At 34.2% G+C, this 24217-nt stretch overlaps 1 protein-coding gene and 2 long non-coding RNA genes across 7 annotated transcripts; 1 reads left to right on the top strand and 2 right to left on the bottom strand.

The window, feature by feature from the left end:
- Nucleotides 1–149: 149 nt before the first annotated feature.
- Nucleotides 150–9677, top strand: LOC139816210 (uncharacterized). Of its 4 annotated transcripts, none has more exons than XR_011732974.1 (4): nucleotides 150–508; nucleotides 8294–8802; nucleotides 8927–9180; nucleotides 9258–9677. It is a non-coding gene; the product is annotated as an uncharacterized lncRNA (long non-coding RNA). The 4 variants fall into 4 exon arrangements; XR_011732973.1 differs by lacking the exon at nucleotides 150–508 and adding an exon at nucleotides 7620–7784; XR_011732972.1 differs by lacking the exon at nucleotides 150–508 and adding an exon at nucleotides 7859–7873.
- Nucleotides 5503–7717, bottom strand: LOC139816213 (uncharacterized). The gene is made up of 3 exons (XR_011732977.1): nucleotides 7577–7717; nucleotides 7182–7286; nucleotides 5503–6929 (listed from the first exon to the last, which is right to left on the bottom strand). It is a non-coding gene; the product is annotated as an uncharacterized lncRNA (long non-coding RNA).
- Nucleotides 9678–14792: 5115 nt separating the features above from the next.
- Nucleotides 14793–22071, bottom strand: LOC139815979 (protein OPI10 homolog). Of its 2 annotated transcripts, XM_071783265.1 has the most exons (7): nucleotides 21868–22071; nucleotides 20494–20623; nucleotides 15973–20397; nucleotides 15650–15884; nucleotides 15241–15452; nucleotides 14953–15022; nucleotides 14793–14849 (listed from the first exon to the last, which is right to left on the bottom strand). In XM_071783265.1, the coding sequence occupies exons 1-3, from the start codon at nucleotides 21895–21897 to the stop codon at nucleotides 19967–19969; spliced, it is 591 nt and encodes a 196-aa protein (XP_071639366.1). In that variant the 5' UTR covers nucleotides 21898–22071; the 3' UTR covers nucleotides 14793–14849; nucleotides 14953–15022; nucleotides 15241–15452; nucleotides 15650–15884; nucleotides 15973–19966. The 2 variants fall into 2 exon arrangements, with proteins under 2 accessions (XP_071639366.1, XP_071639365.1); XM_071783264.1 differs by having other exon boundaries at nucleotides 14793–15022.
- Between the last annotated feature and the right edge of the window lie 2146 nt (nucleotides 22072–24217).

Here is a 24217-nt window from a genome sequence, read left to right as displayed (position 1 = left end):
TAAAGATAAACGCTCAAAAAACGTGCCTACGCGTACAATAAATTAATGCGAACATTTAGAACGGAAAAAAACACGTATTCACCACCTAATAACAAATATATTACGAGTTAAAGCGATCGAAATTAGACTGAAACAGCAGTTGATGGTTCGCGAGTAGGTAGATGTGGCAACGCAGCGTCGGCAATATAACCCTAACCTTACCCAGAATGACAGAAAATTCACCGCCATGTTCACGTTTAGCAACTGCCGCTACGTCCAATTATTTTTGACATCAGACCGACCACAGTTAAACATGTTTTCCTCGACAAGCGTTTCTACGGTTGAAGGACATTCGGCATCAGTCCTACCTAACGTTTGACCGCAATGAGTTGGACAATAGAGACGGATCCTTCCTCGATCGACCCATGGACGCTCGAACAAAAACTGGACACGATGATCTGTGTTTCCTGCTTCGGCGAGCTGTGATCGGGATTGATACGACGAATATGTATGCGATTGACGATAGCATGTATGTAAGCGATTGGCGTTTCAATTATGTTAAGAGGGTATTGTAATTTTTAATCTTTAATTTTAACTTGTAACGACTATTCCGGTATTTATATTCAACGACCAATGCCATTGTTTTGTCACACTGAAGAAGGTCACAGTTATGGCCGAAACGTTTGTTGATTATTTTTATTGTTCAAATTATATTATGGTAGCACAAACATCCAGCTAGTTCGCAAGCCCTTTGTTTGAATATTAATAAATATTAATTTTTACATTTGCAATTTTGTAAAATTAAATGCATCTACAAAAAAAATACAATCAAATTATTTAAAATATTTTTTTTACAATCGATTCCTTTCATTATTCTATGTATAAAAGTCTTTCTATTTTAAAACTAGTTAGTGCTGGTCTACAACCTTGCTTTAAGGGAGAATTCACACTTTGGCAGAATAGCAGAAAGCAGAAAAGCAGTAGCCAATCAGGACTTGCGCTGGTAGTAAGCAGAATGTACAGTCGTTCACGGAAAGGTTGCAACACTTTTTTTTTGATGATTTTTGGAACGCGCAGAAATTTTGAGATCGCGATCCACCATCTCTGTATACACGTATAGTACAGGGAAATTAGGATTTTTCTGCGGAATAATTCGCATATAGCTAAATTTTTGCATGGACCTTTATTTCGTCGTTAAAAACAATATGTGAAAAGTCCCTATCGATGTGACCCCTGCTAAAAATTTTACAGAGGGTCAAAGGTAAAGAAAAACAGTTTTTCGCGAATATTTCTTTATTCATTAGTCCTACGGCAAAAATAGTTATTACAAAATTTGTAGCTTATAAAATTCTCTACAAAAAATGTTCTATAAGTTTTTTTGTACAAGCAATACTTTTCACGTAATAAATTTTGCAAGATATGCGCTGCGCGGTAAATTTACGGAGCGCGCTGACAGACGTCAAATAAATTGAAGCGTCGCATGCGCGCACAAAAAATGTCATATCTTTTGAATGAATCATCGTACAAAAATGATCGAAGAATCGTTGAAAAGCAGAAACTTTCAGCTTTTTAATGCAATTTGGTTCGTTATTCTATGATAATTTTTGAAAATTCTACGATGGTTTAAACAAATTGTTACATGCATTTTTTGCCTTTTTTTATAAAATCAGCCACAAGTAGGTTCCAAATTGTTTAAAAAAAAAAACGCCAGCAGGATATTACAGTATATACTTCATACTTTGACCCTACCAGAGAAAAAAAATTACAAAAATTTTTTGCTTTAAAATCAAGCTATTGACATTTTCAGTAATTTTTAAAATTTTTGATGAAACGTTAAAATTAAAATCGTCATAACTTGGCGAAAAACTGAGCTAGAAAATTTTTTTAAAAAGCAATCGAAAGCTTGAAATGTCTACTTTTAGGTCCTACATTGCAATATTCCTCATTTTCTTGCATTTTTATTTATTTATGTAAATATACGAGTTGTCGCGAAAAATCTTATTTAAACAAAGGACTATATATTTACTTATAATAGTTTTGTATAAAAATTTACGTTTCTCGGGGATAATGCACTGTTTTCCACACCACCTCGGAGGTACAGTGCTAAGCGCGTTTTTTTTTTTAACGTGGTGTCCCCATTAGGCCTAATCCACTGTTTTTCTAAGAGAAATGAAACAAATCAATTTCCATGGTAAACATTCTTTTGCAAACGTGAAAAAACACACATTTTGCTATTAAGTCTCTGCTTCTTCTTCAATTCCCTCCGTTGGCTCGATATCCATAATTTCCGCGTCAACTTCTTCAATTTCCATGGCTTCCGCCAAGAAATCTGCAGGTTTGTCTTCGTAGCTGTCGATATAGCAATCTTCGATTGCATCAGGTGCTGTGTTAAGGCAAGACTGGCCATGGCAATGTCCACACACTGCTGAACATTTTAAACCCATTTTTCTGCAGCCACAGTTAAATCCGCAACTTTTTGAGCAGTTGCAAAAAATGGAGTTTAATAGAGTGTCCGGAGCAGGTGGTAGCAGAGATGGAATCGGCTCCAAAATATTATTCCTCCTTATCCATCCCCAATCTTCAGGATTGAGATCGTTCCCGAGCCATGTTTGCACTTGATAGTACACCCGATACAAATGCTGTTGAGCAGCACTAGATGTTGGTGGAAGAGTAGATAATTTCACTGCCTTAGTAAGCCGCGTTGATTTAGCAAAACAATAATACCTAAATATATCTTTGCTACCACCTGCTTCGGACACTCTGTTAAACTCCATTTTTTTCAACTGCTCGAAAAATTGCGGATTCAACTGTGGCTGCAGAAAAATGGGTTTAAAATGTTCAGCAGTATGTAGACATTGCCATGGCCAGACTTGCCTTAACGCAGCACCTAATATAATCGAAAAATGCTATGTCAGCTACGAAGACAAATCTCCAGATTTCTTGGCGGAAGCCATAGAAATTGATTTGCTTTATTCCTCTCAAAAAAACAGTGGATTAGACCTAATGGGGACATCACGTAGAAAAAAACGCGCTTAGCACTGTACTTCCGAGGTGGTGTGGAAAACAGTGCATTATCCCCGAGAAACGTAAATTTTTATACAAAACTACTATAAGTAAATATATAGTCCTTTGTTTAAATAAGATTTTTCGCGACAACTCGTATATTTACATAAATAAATAAAAATGCAAGAAAATGAGGAATATTGCAATGTAGGACCTAAAAGTAGACATTTCAAGCTTTCGATTGCTTTTTAAAAAAATTTTCTAGCTCAGTTTTTCGCCAAGTTATGACAATTTTAATTTTAACGTTTCATCAAAAATTTTAAAAATTACTGAAAATGTCAATAGCTTGATTTTAAAGCAAAAAATTTTTGTAATTTTTTTCCTCTGGTAGGGTCAAAGTATGAAGTATATACTGTAATATCCTGCTGGCGTTTTTTTTTTAAACAATTTGGAACCTACTTGTGGCTGATTTTATGAAAAAAGGCAAAAAATGCATGTAACAATTTGTTTAAACCATCGTAGAATTTTCAAAAATTATCATAGAATAACGAACCAAATTGCATTAAAAAGCTGAAAGTTTCTGCTTTTCAACGATTCTTCGATCATTTTTGTACGATGATTCGTTCAAAAGATATGACATTTTTTGTGCGCGCGTGCGACGCTTCAATTTATTTGACGTCTGTCAGCGCGCTCCGTAAATTTACCGCGCAGCGCATATCTTGCAAAATTTATTACGTGAAAAGTATTGCTTGTACAAAAAAACTTATAGAACATTTTTTGTAGAGAATTTTATAAGCTACAAATTTTGTAATAACTATTTTTGCCGTAGGACTAATGAATAAAGAAATATTCGCGAAAAACTGTTTTTCTTTACCTTTGACCCTCTGTAAAATTTTTAGCAGGGGTCACATTGATGGGGACTTTTCACATATTGTTTTTAACGATGAAATAAAGGTCCATGCAAAAATTAGCTACATGTGAATTATTCCGCAGATTTGACATTTTTTTGTTTAATTTCCCTGTACTAGTAGTGAACGGTATGATAGCTGTCAAAGTGAACTATACAAGGTGGAGGTTCACGAAATGTATCTTGTGCGCCGCGGAAAATCTTAAGATATCAACTGGATACTGTAATATCGGGGTTAGTATAAAAGAATAAGCTAAATACACAATTTTATTTTATAAATTAATTTTTATTTTCAAGACATGTGTAACATTAAAAATTAATGTAATATAACCTATTTAATTAATTAATTTATTATTAGTTATTAATTAATTTTAATGTTATTAATTACGTAATTAATTATGTAATTAAAATTAATATAACATATAACACAATATATGAATATAATTATAAGTAATTATATTAATAGGTTATATAATATAATTATACTTATAATTATATTCATATATTGTGTTATATGTTATATTAATTTTAATTACATAATTAATTACGTAATTAATAACATTAAAAATAATTAATAACATATTAATTTTAATACATAATTAATATAACAGTAAAATTAACCGGTGTCTGAATTAATGTTCGGCAAGCAGAGGACATCAGTCGATCGAAGAAGCTACCGTGGAAGACGTGGATACTGAGACCGCGAAGCCACATCACCGCTTCAAAGCCAATCCTTTTCGTCAAATAACAATGAAGTAATCTTTCTAAAAAATTACAATTATAAAAATTAATTACTTACAAATTCAGTTTTAGTATAAAATCATCATTTTATTATAATTATATTAAGTTGAGAAGATAGATTTACTTACATTAAATTGCCAGATCGCTGATTACTATTGACTGTTCAGTAAGAACAGATCAATCGCAATCTGTTGTCCGCTGCAATCCAGAGCAAATCTCTTGTAGAAATTCGTTGTGGGATTAAGATGTGCACGTCTTTGTTCACTCTATTACTGGGATCTTCTTTCGGCTGCAGGGCCCCTGGACCGACATTAGGCAGGCATGTTTGGAAACGGCGATACGTCCTCGGGTGCTGGAGAGGAGTTTGTGAGCAGCTTGAAGACCGGTACCAAGGGCGTTGTTATTGTCAAAAGTGCCACAGAACTTGATGGGCAGCTAGGCGAGAAGGTCACGGAATCGGCAGGCCCAAAGATATTTCGAATGACTTTTGCCTTGTGCCATGTCTATTCAAGATTTTCATTCCTTTATTCGTTCATTCATTTACGAGTGTTGTTCACGTTACAATCATTCAATTTCAAACATATTATTCATTTATTCACACATCATCTTGGTGAAAAAACTTCTCATACTTTCTCAGAAATTTTACAAGAATTGGGACTTGTGAAAAATTCTGAAGAAGTATATGATATTTCTCAGATACTTTCAGAAATAATTGAAGATTTTTAGAATATTTCAATATCCGTATATATGAAAATTTCTGACAAATTGCACAGATTTTCTCATATTTATTCAGATTTCTGCAAGAATATATTAGCGAAAAATACTTTATTCTTATTTCGTCTGAGATGTTTAATTCGTATAAAAAATCTGAAAATTGTTGTAGAAATTTTGATTAATAATGTGAAAAATTCTGATATTTTTTTACCAGGGCATCCATGGAAGGTCACATAGTTATAATACCGTGTGACACTTCCATATAATTCTTTATTTCTACATTTAATCTTTGGGGCATAGATGCAACTAAATTTTGGAATAACTCGTGCCTTGCGCGGAAATCTTCCCATACGATGAGAACATGTTGCGCCAATGCTTCGCGTCTACGTGGAAATTGAGGATTCCATATTTTCTGAGTAGGTTGTTCCTCTCGTTTTCTATAATGTTACGCGCCCAGGCTCCTAATATGCGATAGCGCAAACCGTGCAGCGTAGATGGCGAGAACAGAGACACAATCGATATAAATCGGCTCAATATAAACAATTAACCGAACGCCACAAAGAACAACGGCTTTTGCCTTGCAGCATTTGGCACAGAAGCATGAATGGACAAATACCGTTTTCTCGAATGAGAACGTATTTTCGATGGATGAATCTGGGCGTGTAACATTATGGAAAACGAGAGGAACAACTTACTCAGAAAATATGGAAACCTCAATTTCCACATAGACGCGAGGCATTGGCGCAACATGTTCTCATCGTATGGGAAGATTTCCGCGCAAGGCACAAGTTATTCCAAAAAGTTGCATCTATGCCCCAAAGATTAAATGTAGTAATAGAGAATCATATGAAAGTGTCACACGGTATTAATACTATGTGACCTTCCATGGATGCCCTGGTAAAAAAATATCAGAATTTTTCACATTATAATCAGAATTTCTATAAAAATTTTTAGATTTTTTTTAGAATACTCAGAAATTTTCAAATTTTTTATACGAATTAAACAACTCAGACAAAATAAAAATAAAATATTTTTCGCTAATATATCCTTGCAGAAATTTGAATAAATATAAGAAAATCTGTGCAATTTGTCAGAAATTTTTATATATACGGATATTGAAATATTCTAAAAATTTTCAATTATTTCTGAAAGTATCTGAGAAATATCATATACTTTTTTAGAATTTTTTACAAGTCCCAATTCTTGTAAAATTTCTGAGAAAATGTGAAAAGTTTTTTCACCAAGATGATGTATAAATAAATGAATAATATGTTTGACATTAAATGATTGCAACGTGAACAACTCTCATTAATGAATGAACGAATGAAGGAATTAAAATCTTGAATGAACATGGCACAAGGCAAAAGTCATCCGAAATATCTTTGGGCCTGCCGATTCCGTGACCTTCTCGCCTAGCTGCCCATCAAGTTCTGTGGCACTTTTGATAATAACAACGCCCGGGTTGGTGCCGGTTTTCAAGCTGCTCACAAACTCCTCTCCAGCACCCGAGGACGTATCGCCGTTTTCCAAACATGCCTGCCTAATGTCGGTCCAGAGGCCCTGCAGCCGAGAGAAGATCCCAGTACTAGAGTGAACAAAGACGTGCGCATCTTAATCCCACAACGAATTTCTACAAGAGATTCACTCTGGATTGCAGCGGACAACAGATTGCGATTGATCTGTTCTTGCTGAACAGTCAATAGTAATCAGCGATCTGGCAATTTTATGTAAGTAAATCTATCTTCTCAACTTAATATAATTATAATACAATGATTATTTTATACTAAAACTGAATTTGCAATTAATTTTTATAATTGTAATTTTTTAGAAAGATTACTTCATTGTTATTTGACGAGAAGAATTGGCTTTGAAGCGGTGATGTGGCTTCGCGGTCTCAGCATCCACGTCTTCCACGGCAGCTTCTTCGATCGACTGATGTCCTCTGCTTGCCGAACATTAATTCAGACACCGGTTTAATTTTACTGTTATATTAATTATGTATTAATATTATGTATTAAAATTAATATGTTATTAATTAATTTTAATGTTATTAATTACGTAATTAATTATGTAATTAAAATTAATATAACATATAACACAATATATGATATAATTATAAGTAATTATATTAATAGGTTATATTACATTAATTTTTAATGTTACACATGTCTTGAAAATAAAAATTAATTTATAAAATAAAATTGTCTATTTAGCTTATTCTTTTATACTAACCCCGATATTACAGTATCCAGTTGATATCTTAAGATTTTCCGCGCCGCACAAGATACATTTCGTGAACCTCCACCTTGTATAGTTCACTTTGACAGCTATCATAACCGTTCACTACGTGTATACAGAGATGGTGGATCGCGATCTCAAAATTTCTGCGCGTTCCAAAAATCATCAAAAAAAAAGTGTTGCAACCTTTCCGTGAACGACTGTACGTACTGTGTATGCATATATTTATGCTTACTGCCAACGCAAGTCCTGATTAGCTACTGTTTTTCTGCTTTCTGCTATTCTGCCAAGGTATAAATTCTTCCTAAAGGCCATTGCACGTAACAAAATTTTAGTCATAATCGTAAGGCCGTAAGAAAATAGACCAATCACAGTCGATTATTCTCCTTGAGCTCGAAAAATAATGGAGTGTGATTGGTTTATTTTCTTACGGCCTTACGATTATGACTAAAACTTTGTTAGTGCTGGTCTACAACCTTGCTTTAAAGGATATTTAAGCTCTAAGCCGTAAGAAATTGACCAATTACAGTTGAATATTCTCCTCAAATTCCATTGTGATTGGTCAATTTCTTACGGCTTAGAGCTTAAATATCCTTTAAAGTAAGGTTGTAGACCATCAGCACTTACGTGCAATGGCCTTAAGGGTATAATTTTATTGGTCAAAATCTAGTAAAAATCTGTTCACTTTTGTAATTTTCACCTCGTTTCAAGAACCGCAAAGCCGTGAACTGCGGATTGGGATTGAGATTGGATTGAAATTTAATCAATCAGAATAAAGGAAACTAACTTCAAGTTTAAGGCGCGGGTCCAATGGAAATCCGTAAACCTAACCCTAACCGTAAACCCATAACGCAAATTCGTGTTTGCGTCGATTCTAACCTCTGTGTTAACTGTCCCCGCCCGTCGGGCGAAAGGGAATCTGGTTCCTATTCCGGAACCCGGCAGCGGAACCGCATACAATTCGGGCCCTCGTAAGAGTGTTCGTCGGGGTAACCCAAAATGACCTGGAGACGCCGTCGGGAGATCCGGGAAGAGTTTTCTTTTCTGTATAAGCGTTCGAGTTTCCTGGAAACCTCTAGCAGGGAGATAGGGTTTGGAACGCGAAGAGCACCGCAGTTGCGGCGGTGTCCGGATCTTCCCCTCGGACCTTGAAAATCCAGGAGAGGGCCACGTGGAGGTGTCGCGCCGGTTCGTACCCATATCCGCAGCAGGTCTCCAAGGTAAAGAGCCTCTAGTCGATAGACTAATGTAGGTACAAAGTGCAAAAATTTCGCTATAATGGATATTTACCATGTTAGAAAAACAGTTCTTGTGGCTATTAACTTAATTGCGATAATTCTGCAGTTATTGCGGAAAAAGAAGAAAAAGATTAAACGAAAATATTGGGTTCGGCCAATGTTATTACAGCGGAAGCAAAAAGGCCATTTTCATACTCTCTTTCAGTTTATGAAAAACAATGACGATGAGCAGTTTTTCAAGTTTACTAGAATGACTGTTTCACAATTCGAAAGACTATCAGAATTAGTGCAAGAGTCTCTGATAAAAAGAAGTATTCGAGAGCCTCTGTCGCCGGAACATTGATTATGTATTACTTTGTAGTAAGTATATTTTGTAATACTTTCAATAATTTGTTGTGTTTTTTAAACTATTATAACACGAATATTTTATTTTATAGTTATCTTGCTCATGGTTGCAGTATGCAAACTGTTGCATGGAACTTTTATGTGTCAAAATCAACTGTGAGCAAAGTTATCCGTGACACTTGCAAGATTATATGGGACAAGTTATCGCCTATATGTTTGCCAAGACCTACTGCTAGAGGGCCTCTAGATACGAGGGGCGCAAACTGATTGACTTGAAATTGCTGCACAAAAGAATAAAGCATGCAACATGGCGATCAATACCCAGTAAACACAAAGTAACAATAATATAATTGTTATATTATAATTTTCCACTCAATAATATAACTGTAATATAACATGCCTTGTACATAACAGTTATATTGTTGAGTAAGAAATTATAACAAAACAGTTATATTATTGTTACTTTGTGTTTACTGGGTAGTTATATTAAAATTATATTATTTTATAATATAATTTATTTTAATAAATAAAATATATATAATATATATAATAATAATATTTATTTATTTATTTATACATATATATATTTATTTATTTATTTATACATATATTTATTTACTTATACATACCATATATTTGCACTTACCTTGTTAACTTTTTTTACTTACCTTAATTATTGCTTAACTTAAATTATAGCAAATTCATTAAATATATTAATTATATATACTATATATTATATATTTATATATAAATATAGATTATATATTTATATTTAATTACTTATTATTTTACACACAATATTATATTTATTTCAATATTTATATACAATATTTATGTATGTAAATATCTAATTTATTTATTTTTCCTTAAATTAAATTTATTAATTATATTAATTATATATATATTATATATTTATATAAATATATATTGAACAATATGTAAACATTGTATTTAAAAAAAAAATTTTTTTAAGTCTTTTTAACATTTTAATTTTTTTAATAATGTAGCAATTACTTTTTTTATAATGTGACTATTTTTCTAAAGAAAGGATCATAAATATCAATAGATCAAAGATCACAGTTGATTAGAGGAAACAATTATGGCTGTTGAACTTTCTTAAGGCAACTATTTACTTTTTTTTTGGGAAGGATGGAACTTACTGGCTAAATATCTGGATTCCATGCTCATACTGGAAAGCTGTGATGACGCAGCTTTGGAGGCATGACATTCAGTTGGCTTTTCACTCATCAACTTAACTCTTATTTTAATGTACCGATGAATGATTTCGTGAGAAATGTTGTGACATTGAAGATTTAAAGGAGAAGTGGGAGAAATTGTTACAGTACATACTTTATCTTCTAAAAATTTCAGCAAGTCACACTTTAAGGTATGCAAAGAGGTCTCAATAGCCATAATTTTTTCCTCAACGCTCAAAAGTAACTCGAATACATCATTGGATACCTCAAAAAGAGCACCATCTTTAAAATTGGTCATACGATTAAATTTCCCATATCTATGTGGTTCAGAGGAGTTGTGTCTACAAGCCTGAAGACATGCATTGCAGTCTCTGAATGATGGCTTCTCTTTTCGCAGCTTATTTACAATATATCCACAAACTCTATAAAATACATATTTATCATTTTCTGGAATGTTCTCAAGACCATAAAAAACTTGAGCTGAGAGACATGCAAGAATGATTTCTTCCTCTTCATCAAGAGATGGAGAATTAAGTGACCGAATATCTTCGGATATTTTCATGTTTTTTGCATCTAATAAATTCAGCAATTCAGATCGATCATCAAGATCATAGGAGGACTTAGAATTGTGCTTCATGAATTGACTAATACTGCAAGTTTTCAAACGTTGCTTGAACTGTAGTGCGGATGGATTGGGGCGCTTGTAACGAATGGCTGAAAACAAATTCTCACAAATATCACTTGTGAAACGGCCAGGCAAGAAAAAGTCCAAACCAACTTCGTCCAAGTAAAAAGTGCTTAGGTCTAAAATACAGAGTGTAACAGCTTTGACTCCTGTTTGACAGGGTATCCACTCATGACCAACTTTCATTGTTTGGAATACATCCATAGTTAAATTTAAATTACGAACTGTAGCTGCAAATGCCTCAGGATTTTTCCTCCCAAGTCCTTGAATTGGAATGCGAGCTGTCATATTTTTAAACCACGTGTATACTATCTTAATGAACCATGCCGTTGTCCTCATCTCAGACTCACCATTTGGTAGGTATGACAAGAAATTAAGTGCTGCAGCAACACGTGGATTAAAGATTCTGGAAGCATTTCCGACCTTCATCTTTCCAAAATGATTCATTAATAAATAATCTTCTGAAAGACCAGGTGCTAACTTTCATCGCATATTTTCTTGAAATTTGCAAAGCGTTTTCAAATGATCCAATTTAACCCAGTTAGAAGGAAGCTGGAATTCAGTAACGAATTGCTGAGCAATAAAAATTTCTTTATTGCTTCGCAGCATTTCTGCAATATTTTTATAGATGTGTACGGGATCTGGCATAATGTAAAGTTTCATATTTGGATCTATTGGATGAGGTACCCAAACTTTATTAGAATGCGGACCTACATTAATACCAAAAGCTGTCCAGATGCTGCGATTTCCCATGTCAGACACAATTGCTTGTACCACTAAACATCATGGCACTTTTTAATAATTCCAATCAGTATTTTTTTTACTGTTTCAGCACAAAAACTATTTCCTGTCAACTCATAACAAACTGTCTGTTTCCACCTCTTAGCGACACCTCCTAAGATAAATGTCATTGCTTTTGTAGCTTTGCTGCTATAAAAGCGGTCTTGGAGATTTTTTCGTGTTCTTTCTCAATTAATATGGGATCATTATTAAATCGAGCTTTGTATTCTTTTTTCATTCTGGGCTTTGCTGCTGGAACAGTGCAGTATCCTATATAAGTATTAGTCGATGTGTCAAATTCAAGAGCCTCTTTTATGGACATCTCGTCAAATGATAACATGCAATGTTTATGAAGAGATGCCATGTTATTAATTTTTGCAGGCAATACTTGAAAAATTTCTTGTAATATACCAGGAGAAAATTTTAGATGCTGCATTTGTTTTGCAATACTCTAATGCATGGAAGAGGCATCTGAGTGTTAGAAATTAATTCATAGCCAACTGTGCTTGATGCAAAATTGATTCTCAGAGCCTTTAGGACTGTTTTATCGCTCCATTTCACACCTCTCAGATGACCACCTTTACTGAGAGCGTCTAATTGATCATTTTCAAATCTTTTTGAAGTATGGAAGCATAGATTTTCGTACCTTTTCTGCGTTCTATGTAGCTTATTTTTCAAATTGTCTCTGTCACGTTTAATACAGTTCAAGGCATGTCTAAGCTCAGAATTTTCTTTCATAATTTTGTTAAACTTGTCTAAATTGCAAGGGTCTTCGAGATCAAGATGATTGTAAGACGGCAATTCTACCAAAGAATCAGATATAGGAATAGTTTCTATGCTGGATATTTGATCATCTCTTGCTTCAAGACAAACTGCTAATGACGATTCAGTGTTTGTGTTTGGAGGTGAAAATAATTGTTCATCTCTTGCTTCAAAACAAACTGCTGATAACGATTCAGTGTTTGTGTTTGGAGGTGAAAATAATTGTTCATCTCTTGCTTCAAGACAAACTGCTAATGACGATTCAGTGTTTGTGTTTGGAGGTGAAAATAATTGTTCATCTTTTGCTTCAATACTAGTTTTTGCTAATAATGATTCAAAGTTTGAGTCTGGAGGTAAACTTGCTACTTGATCAAATGCATTAGATCTGCTATAATAATCATGCTCTACAAATACTTTTTTCATTGGACAAAAATCAGTGTGGTCCACATTGGATTCTTTTGATGGACGGCCTCTTTTTCGTTGCAGTCTATTTGTGGGGACACTGTTCTCCTTATCGAGAGTAGAACAACGGCAAAACACTGTTGGAACAGCATTTTTCTTAAGTTTTGTCCTGTCGTTATTCACCCATTCGTCTGATGTAAAATGCACCTGTGAAAGGGAAACATTCGAGAGGGCTCGTTTTACCTATATTATCTAGAGTCCCTCTAATAAGAGTCTGGTCAAGAGATAATCTTAGCCAAATTCTGCGAGAGAGACAGCAATATTACAGAGGGAGAGAGGGAAACTTTGTACTATCACGCATGCGCAGTTGGCTAAGATGCGTGTACACAGCCAATCATATGAGTGGAAAGTGCGGACCAATCAAAAGTGGCTATCTCTTGGCCAGACTCTTATTAGAGGGACTTTAATATTACCGATTGCCAACTGCTTCGTTTGCGATCTCTTATTTTGCGAAAGAACACATATGATATTAATGCACGCATATACACATTGCACAAATGACATTATCACGCACACATAACTTTATTGTACACATAAAATAAAAAAATTATATTAACACTTAGCACAAAATACACTTGAACATATTGCACACATACACATTGTACATAACTATATACTCTTTGATTAAAAGTACAGATTTGTATTTGATTTCTTTGAATTCCATGATGGAATCTTTAATCAATCTAATATAAATATAAATACATGCATCCGAAGCACCGGGCAATATGGGTTGGATCTCGCTTTGCATAAAAAAATTATTATTAATAATTAATTAATAATAATAAAAATAAAGGATAAATAATAAGAGTAATAATATTAATAATAATAATAATTATTATTATTAATATTATTATTATTATATTAACTAGCTGCCCCGGCGAACTTCGTACCGCCTAACAGTAATGAATGTAGTGATAAGACACGCAAATAGTCCCTCTCTCTCCCTCTCTCTTTCTCTCTCCCTCTCTCTCCCCCCTTTCCCCCTCTCTCTCCCTTCCCCCTCACTCTCTCTCTCTCTCTTTCCCCCTCTCTCCCTCTCTCCCTCTCTCCCTCTTTCTCTCTCTCTCTCTCCTTCTCTTTCTCTCTCTCCCCCTCCCTCTCTCCCCCTCCCTCTCTCCCCCTCCATCTCTCCCTCTCTCCTCTCTTCCTCTCTCTCTTTCTCCTCCTCTTTTTCTCTCTCTCTTTCCCCCTCCCTCTTTTCCTCTCTCTCTCTCTCCCTCCCTCTATGTATTTTTTCTATGTATTTGGATATCTTTCTAGATTAATTTTTTTTTACGTGAATTTTTCCGATATTTTATTAGTTATTCTGCTATTCCGGAAAATTCTACCCCTATTTCATATACTTGTAGTAAAAATTTGGCCCAGCCGTTCTTGAGTTATAAGTGTTCTAACTAACCCGACTTTGTTTTATATATTAAGATATTTTATATTCATTGATTTATTAATTATAACATATTTATATTTATATTTACATTTTTTAATATATTAGTTTTTTATATATTATATATTATATATTTTATATATTAGTTTTTTATATATTATATTAGTTGTTGTTTTACTATTTATTGATTTACTTATATTTATTTAAAATATTTATTTATTTAATAAAAGCAAAGGAGATAGTTTACCTGACAGAGATAGGAATTAATAGAAAATTTGTAGTTTGACCTATTGATGTTCGAAATCCATAATTTTTGAGTTTCAGTGTTAGAAGGAAACCTTTTCATAACATAACTGTCTGATCTATTTGAGCAGTTTAATGCACAACACAATGCCATGATCAGGAATAGTAGGAATTACTAATAGGGAAGGAGAATAGAAATAGATTACGGAAATGAATTAGAGAATAAATTTAGATTACGGAATGTAAGATTAGAGGATAGATATAGGATAGATACATACTTTTTAAAAAGTTTTTAAACTCCAATGAATAACGAAGACAGAATATGTTTGTATCGATTTGTGTCGCTTGCTGAAAAAAATAAGATATGTAATTCTGTCATACTGTCATACATATATGTAATTCTGTCATACTGTCATCTTTTTATGGGCTGACGTTATGCAAGTATGTGCTTATGAAAAGAATAAAGCATGCAATTCACGCGAGCCAATCAGCACTTAGATCAACTATTGCGCCCCTCGTATCTAGAGGCCCTCTACTTACTGCTGACGATTTCAGAAGGTACTCACGAGATTTCCAAGAGTTGCGGAATATGCCGAATTGTTTCGGGGCAATTGATGGAAAGCACATCGTTGTACAAGCTCCTTACAATACTGGGATCAGTTTCTTCAATTATAAAAAAAACATTCAGCATTGTGTTAATGGCAGTTTGTGATGCTAACTACATTTTTACTCTTGTTGATGTTGGTGCTTTTGATGGTTCACAAAGTGACGGAGGAGTCTATAAAGAATCAGCTTTTGGAATAGGTCTTGATGACAACGAATTGGAAATACCTGACGATAGCTAGCTGCTTACCAGAAACCGACACAAAGTTTCCATATTATATGGTTGCAGATGAAGCGTTTCCTTTGAAAAGCTATATTATGCGACCATATCCTGGAACTAAATTGGACAAGACACAAAAAACTTTCAATTACCTTCTTTTTCGAGCACGTCGTGTTATCGAAAACTCTTTTGGCATTTTGGCCAGTCGTTGGCGAATCTTCCGATCAACAATTATTGCATATGTTGATACTGCAGAATGGATTGTGTGTGCAGGATTGTGCCTTCATAACTTCCTCCGGATGTCAGAATTAATCTCAAAATCAGAAAATGCTACGTACTGTCCTCCAAATTACGCTGATACATGGGACGACAATGGGAATGTCATATCTGGACAGTGGAGACAATGCGAAGAGAATATCATCTTTAGGAACATGAGAAGAATGGGAGCTAATAATGCTACATGCAAGAATGTTACCTTACGTGACACGCTTGCCGAGTACTCCAGAAGGCGCAGTTTCGTGGCAAGAAGCATTATATTACGAGAGGATCATTTTAATTGTACAACTCGCGAAAATATTAACTATTCAGAACGACATATATTTTGCAGAATGTTTATTATTTTTTTATTTTAAATGATTCATTAAATAACAATCTTATTATGTATTTCACATTGTATCTTTATTAATAAACTTTGGATAACAGCTACATTAAAAGTCTCTGTTATAATATACAATAGACATAACATAAATAAATATCTTAATTTGCTATTAGAACACATTTCTCAACAATTATAAACATATAACCTCACACCCGTTCTGAATGCAACTCTGAATCTAACCTCTCTTCGTTACCATAACCGCGGTCGTAAAAGTTCAAATTAACCAACTTTTACGGTTACGGTCTTACGGTTAGGGTTAGGTTTACGGATCTCCATTGGACCCGCGCCTTAGTGAACTTTGCTCTAATTGATTAAATTTCAATATAATCTCAATCCCAATCCGTAGTCTCATCACGGCTTAATAGGACCCCAGGACTTATGGGTGCTAATGATAAATGATGGTGCAGGATTTTATGCAGAGATAAAAAGATAATGCGGCGTGCTTCGTGTACTAATGGCGAATGAAAAATATATTCCATTTAGTGTAACTTATACAAGAATCGAGAATCGACATAGAGAGTATGCAATCGATTGATCAATCTAGAGCGAGTGTTGATTGCATGTATGCTACTATATAAATAAAATGAGTTTACTTTCTCAACATTCCCACATAAACGAATGTTATTTAGTAAAAAAAATCAGTCGTTTAATCCCATTTGCTTTCTGCATTCAAACTGCTTTGGCCCAAACAGTCCTTTGGTTATAGGAAGTCCGCTGTCATTTCCTCCGTTGGAATATATTTCACGTTTATGGTTCCTTCCTCGATGCATTCCCGTGTGAAGTGGTGCCTGGTATCGATGTGATTTTCGAAAATTTTAAGATATCGGTCTATTTCTAATTTTATTATATTTTTCAGTCTTTTCTACTTCTATTTAATATATAATTCTTTAAGTCTTGGTTGATTAGATCCAGCTTTATAAAGATCATATGCGAAAGTCCATATATGGACCATGTAGCTTGAATTCCAAAAGTCAGTATCGATTTAACATTGTGTCAATTGTAAAACCCCACTTTTTTAATCGAGAGAGTATCGTGTAAGGAAGGTTGTGATTGATTTTGGCGATAATCGTTAAAGCGGTTTTTTTTAAATAAAATTTAGAATTTTGATAGAAATAATGTCCGTTTATGCTCTAACTTCCGTAATTTTTTAGATATCAGAATGCATTTTTTTTAATCGATAGAGTATCATGTAAGGAAGGTTGAGATTGAATTTGGCGATGATCGGTAAAGCGGTTCTTTTTTAATAAAATTTAGAATTTTGGTAGAAATGTTTGTGGTTGTTCTAACTTCCGCAAATTTTAAGATATCGGTCTATTTTTAATTTTATTATATTCTTCAGTCTTTTCTATTTCTATTTCATATATAATTCTTTAAGGCCGGTATTCATAGTCGGGTCTTATATCCAAGATCGTCTTGGAACCTGTAAATTTTATGAAAAAATTGGAAAAAAAATTGTGCAAATTAGAAATTTGCACTTGGCTTCCTCATCAAATTGAAATTTGCGATTTGGAAATTTGCACATAGCAAAGTCACAATTTTGATGAGAGAGAGTAGGAAATTAGCAAATTAAATCCACAACGTATTGCTACGCGCGAAAAGCTTCCTCTATGAGAAAGCCAAACTAAAAATTATGCATCTAATAAAATACAAAATTCCTCATATCTATGTATGTATTCCACGTCCATTGATGCGACCCGAGTCGGGTCGAGTAGCAAATCGAAAACGCCATAAGTCATACACTGTATCCTGCTGTGCTAGTAACTTGCACTTGCGACATGGGAAGCAAAACACGAGAAAAAGAGGCGTATCACTCAGTCTGTTCGCGTTGCTTGCACTTTTTGCACTCAGCATCTTCGCTTTCTCTCTCTCCAACGGCCGAATATATATTTATCTCATTTCAAGTGCAAAAATGTTTGGGGATTTCAAGCAACGCGAACAAGCCTATTAATACACATTGTTGTGTCCCGCAGTGCAATAATTATTTGGGACAAAAGTGTCTGATTTACAGTAGTTCCGCCGGGGGCGCAACCGAATCTTCTCGTCGCCAATTATTTAAGACAGTCTTGAAATAAGATCTGACTATGAATACTGGCCTAAAATTATTAATCACTTTTTAACACTGCCCAATATATCCTACAATATCCCAATAAAACCGCCAAAGCACATAACATGGCGTAGCGATATACGACGGTCGTAGTCCTCGACCTGACAAATCAGGATACGCCAAAGCTTGTGCGTTACTTACGTCCACGACTACGACTGTCATATGTGCTTTGGCCCATAGCGATCAAGTTAATATTAGAGTGGATAGAGGATACAATGAATCTAAAACGAAAATGTCAAATAAAGTTTTCGATTCGATAGTTAATATATAATATGGTTAATTATTGAAGCATGGCGGTATATTAAAATTCAGCGCGGTGTAGAGCCAATAGTGGCGTGACTATGCGTTGTTAATTTATCATCACGCGGTTGGTCTTTCCTCGCACTGAATTTTAATGTACGTACCGTCGAGGCCATGCTTCAATAAAAAAATAACCATAATTAAATTACTATCACATCGAAAAGTTTGTGAGACATTTTTATCAGAGAATTTCATCTTTTATCCACTTTATTAACCGTAATCGGCAATATTGGGACACCTTTGTGTATATATATATATATATATATATATATATATATATATATATATATGTATAATAAATTTCTGTAGAAGGGAATAACCTACTCCTACAAAACCTTCCAGAGGAATCCTTTTTTAACGGCAACGGTTTCCTTAAAAATGTCGCTAGATTATATTGGCAACTTATCGGATTAAAATTCTAAGCGGAAACTGTTTCCATCACGTTGCCCTGTGGTTTCCGACAACCTATTATAGGTACTTTCGGTTCGTAAGAGGACAACTGTTGTCACCAAGCTGCTCATAACTATTGATGGCAATAAAAGTCGGCAATCCAATAGGCAAAATCGGAAACCACTTTCCTCAATATTGAAGGCAACTTAAGCAGAGAAGTTTTAAAACAAGATTTAGCATGCTATGCATGTTATTCTTTCATTACCACATTTTGATATTAAAAATATTACATCCAATAAGGTACAGTATGATTCTGTATTATAACATAATTGTAAAGCCAAAAATTGTTTTCTTAAAAAAAATCTGTAATATTTTGGGATATATTTCCATAGGAAATTCTTGAAGATATGAAAGACCAGATTAATTCTAATAGAGCAAAAGGCTTAAGTGCTGGTCTACAACCTTGCTTTTAAAGGTATTTCAGCTCTAAGCCGTAAGGAATTGACCAATCACAATCGAGTATTCTTTTCACATTCCATTGTGATTGGTCAATTTCTTTACGGCTTAAATATAATCCTTTAAAGCAAGGTTGTGGACCAGCACTAATAAAAAAATGATAATGCAAAATAAAAAGGATATTTAAAGCAAAAGATCATATTTCTTGAAGTCATGTAAATGATGACAAATGTATCTACATTGCATTAAAGTTGTTTAATATACTAAAGTTCAATCTATTTTAAAACCAAAATTTTTATACATAAATCCAAATAATATCATTATTTATTAGCAATAATATAAAAGTAATAAATTTATGCTGACAAGTCAATATACTTTATGACAGCATTGAAACAGTACTTGCGCATTGTTGTAAAATATATATATATATATATATATATATATATATATACACACATATATATATATGTATGAATATATGTATGTGCGTGTGCGTGCGTGTGTGTGTGTGTGTATCAATAGAAAATCCAAATTTCATACTATATGTGATCATAATTATAATCATGACTTCCAAAAATTCGGATTCTGCTGCAACCGTCTCTCAAAGGTTTCATACCAGCTCTGTAATGTAGATAGAGGCACATAGTTCTCAGTAGGATTTGGCGTCATTTGCCCTTGCGTCACTGTGAAACTAGTCACATAATTCACAAAACTTGTTAACATCTTCTGTACAAATTCCACGAAAGAGTTGGTCGTAGTTGCGGCAACGGTAGCTACTTGCTGCTCAATCACCGCCAGTGGTTCAACCGACACACCAATCTGCGCGAAGTGCGAGATCTTACCAACCCCAAAAATTCCTAAATTGCTGTTTTCAAATTCATGATTTTTCTTTAGATTCGATATTTTAAAGATGGCCGATGGCTTAGAATTGGAAACGTATCCAAGGAATTGCCAGTTGGGCGGCGCATTCGGATCTGGCCAACTAAAGTATACTGTAAATGATAATTGTTTAAATTAATTTCAATATAAAAAAGTCTAGACATCCATAGTTTATTTGCAAAAGTAATCTTTATTGTCTTCTGTCTTACCTGCACCTCCCATACCATCTGGGAAAGGGACAGTGCCAGTGAGAAATACTACTATATGGTTTATATTATCAGCGTCAGGTATAGTAATTAAGAACTGATTTTCACCAACTTGTTGAAAATCGGTTTGGACCTAAAATATGAACATTACATTTATATATACAGTGTGTTTAGAAAAAAAGTGTCCCATATTTTGAGAACAGGTAGTACTCATCAAAATGAGAAGAAAATGTCCAGTAAGCATGGGTCCTAAATCAAATACGTGTTGAGATATGGACTAATCTTTATTATATAGGAGGTGTTCTATGTGATTTTCACTCATTGTCACATATTTTAAATAAAAAAATATACATTCCTATAATGTTTGTACGTCGTCGATAGATGTTGAATAAATTAAGGTCTTTAAATGATAAACATTGCCCTCTTCTTATATTAGTTGTATTATTTCTGCAGTGCAGTAAGGTTTGATCATTAGTCATTATCAAGTATCGACAACATACAAACATTGTAGGAATTGGTATTTTTTTAATTTAAAATAAATGATTGGGAACCACATAGAACACCTCCTATAGTATATAATAAAGATTAATCCATATCTCAACAGGTATTTAATTTAGAACCCATGTTTACTGAACATTTTCTTCTTATTTTGATGCATACTACCTGTTCTCAAAATATGGGACACTTTTTTTAAACACCCTGTGTGTGTGTGTGTGTGTGTCTGTGTGTGTGAGATCTTTTTATTTTAGGTTATAATAACTAGCCTATTGTAAAGTTAGCATATTATAAGTAATTGATCTATTGTAAATAAAAAATATATATTATTAAACACTCCTGTTTCCATATCATTAAAAATTAACTATTATTTATATTTCCTTCATATTCTAAAATCTTATTACAAAAGTTAATAAAGAATAATTGATCATATCTCAATTAAATTTTACTAATGTATGTAATAATAACAATTTTACAATTGCTGCTATTGTTAAATATATAAAATAGTATTTATTAATCCAGCAGATACTAAGGCAAAAATATACAGTAAGACTACTAAAGTAGAGTTTAGCCGTAATTTAAAATCTTAAGTTATAACTGAAAATTTTAGAATATTTTAAACTTTTGTTGGATCCAAATTATATCAATAAAATTGATAAGCTTCAAAATCTTTTTTTAAAACCTTTTTATTATAAAGCAAACAATTACAGAGTAACTGTAAAAATAACATTATATTTGTATTATATAGACATATTGTTCTGCCAAGTTAATAAGACAAAAACTACAAATAAAAAGTATGTTTTATAATTCATAATCGATCGAAATAAACCTGACGCTAACAATTAAGAAATGTGATAGCATAATGGAGTTTAATGTACTCACGAGTCGGCCAGCTACGATTATACCGAGCATTCTTGCGGACACATTTAGATTATTTTATTCCGTTTATCACAGAGTATATCAGAATTGATCAGAATATACCGAAAAACTGCCCCAAAAATGTAATTAGCGTCTTCATATCATTCCAAGAATCATCCTTCGCACATTACTTACGGAATTTACCATAGATGCATCAATAGATATAGAACGGGAACTTGATACGTAAAAAATGCTAATACGCGTTTTCTAGAAAGTCTCTAATGTGTGCTTTTCATTTAGCGACTCAAGTCGACACTAGAGTCCCTTTGCCCGTATCAGACTACGGATTGGGATTGAGATTGGATTGAAATTTATGGCGTTTTCGATTTGCTACTCGACCCGATTCGGGTTGCATAGATATGTGTATTTCAATTCCACGTCAATAATGCTACTGATGATGCGACCCATGCCCATGGTGTAAAGGTGGAAGCACATAAAATTACAGGAGCGATAAGCAAAACGCAGAAGCCATATGCGCATGCGCTATGGTATCTGCCTATATTCTGCCCATGGCTGTGGCCATGAAGTAAGAGTAAGAAGATCGAACTTCATAGCGCGCGAGTAGAAAAAGTGGTCCCGATTCGTGGCACCGAATTGAGAGGGAGTCCGCTGAAGGGAATGAATTCTTATCGATGGGCGCCATTTTCAACCTATAGTGCATGTAACATATACTGTAGGATTTTCAGCACTCGTGATCTCGTGAACGCACCCTAACCTTACCCGGCGGCTCCGGTCTCTTACTTCGTGCTCCTTCGTGCTCAGTTTGTTTACCTGTGCATAATGCTAGGTCTACAATGCGAGTCGCAAAGTCGTGAGTCGCAAGAATTGACCAATCACAATCGAATTTGAGGAGAATAATCGACTGTGATTGGTCAATTCTTGCGACTCACGAATTTGCGACTCCCATTGTAGACCCAGCATAAAGCCTCGTCTACAATAGACGCACAGGCTATGTCGTATGTCGCATGAGAATGTCGCAAGAGTACTGTTTCCGGACGCAAGGCTGTCGCAGTCGCAAGAGCCCTTGTCGCACGGAGTTGAGCCAACTTCAACTTTCTGCGACTGCGACAAGCGTGTCGCATGAGATCGGCCAATCACAGCACAGTACGTTGACGCTAAAGTGTTACGACGACGACTTCTTTTTAACAATCGAGGGCGAACGAGTTCATAAAGATTTCTAAACTGATGTGGCCACATTCTAGTCCAGTTAAAAAATTCTTCATGATCTGTTTCCATCAGCTCACGAAAATAAGTTAAATGAAACCCTTTGAAATGCCGTCTTTCTTCACTATTTACTGGCCGCACCCACCATCTTCTGTTGTTCGATTCACTGAGCAAACGGCCATATAAAAGTACTAAATTTAAAAATTGGGAGCAAAGCTGCAGAAAGGTTAATAATTGCTGCCGGTCATCCATTGTGGCACCCACAAGCTCCCAGCCAGCGACCTCTACAGTAATGAAACTTACGATACATGAAAAAAATCTGCTTAATTTGCTCCTTCATAATATGCATGTTTCATAATTTGCTCCATTTTACTTTTTTTATAAATAAATGATAAAGTTAGTAACAATGTAAACGTTAATATAAGCGAAAATCATTAGAATTTGTAGATTCGCAAGGTACAGAAAAATTGCTCCCTTTTCGTTTGAATTTGCTCCACCTTTACAAACTAATTATCTACAGTATTTATTAAGAAAAACGTAAATAATTGCTTTATGCAGTTCGGAGGTTATCAAGAAATTATGCGCATGCGCAGTACTTAGCGCCTGCGCAACAGAAATCGAGCGCGCCATTTTTTAAATTATTCATTTTTCTTTAATTTGCTTTATACAGTTTGCGAGATATCAATCATTAGAATTTGTACATTCTCAAGGCACAGACAAATTGCTCCATTCTTGTTTCAATTTGCTCCACCTTTAAAAACTAATTATCTACAGTATTTATTAAGAAAAAAATAAAAATTATCGTTTTATGCATTTTGCAGGATATCAATCATTGGAATTTGTACATTCTCAAGGCACAGACAATTTGCTCCATTCTTGTTTCAATTTGCTCCACCTTTACAAATTAATTATCTACAGTATTTATTAAGAAAAACGTAAATAATTGCTTTATGCAGTTTGGAGGTTATCAAGCAATTGTGCGCATGCGCAAAAGTATTTAGCGACTGCGCAACAGAAATCGAGAGCGCCATTTTTAAAATTGTCATTTTTCTTTAATTTGCTTTATGCATTTTGCGGGATATCAATCATTAGAATTTGTACATTCTCAGTGCACAGACGAATTGCTCCATTCTTGTTTCAATTTGCTCCA

The sequence above is a fragment of the Temnothorax longispinosus genome, chromosome 7 (genome assembly GCF_030848805.1).
Source record: "Temnothorax longispinosus isolate EJ_2023e chromosome 7, Tlon_JGU_v1, whole genome shotgun sequence".
NCBI lineage: Eukaryota > Metazoa > Arthropoda > Insecta > Hymenoptera > Formicidae > Temnothorax > Temnothorax longispinosus.
This window is presented reverse-complemented; position numbering and strand designations above follow the sequence as displayed.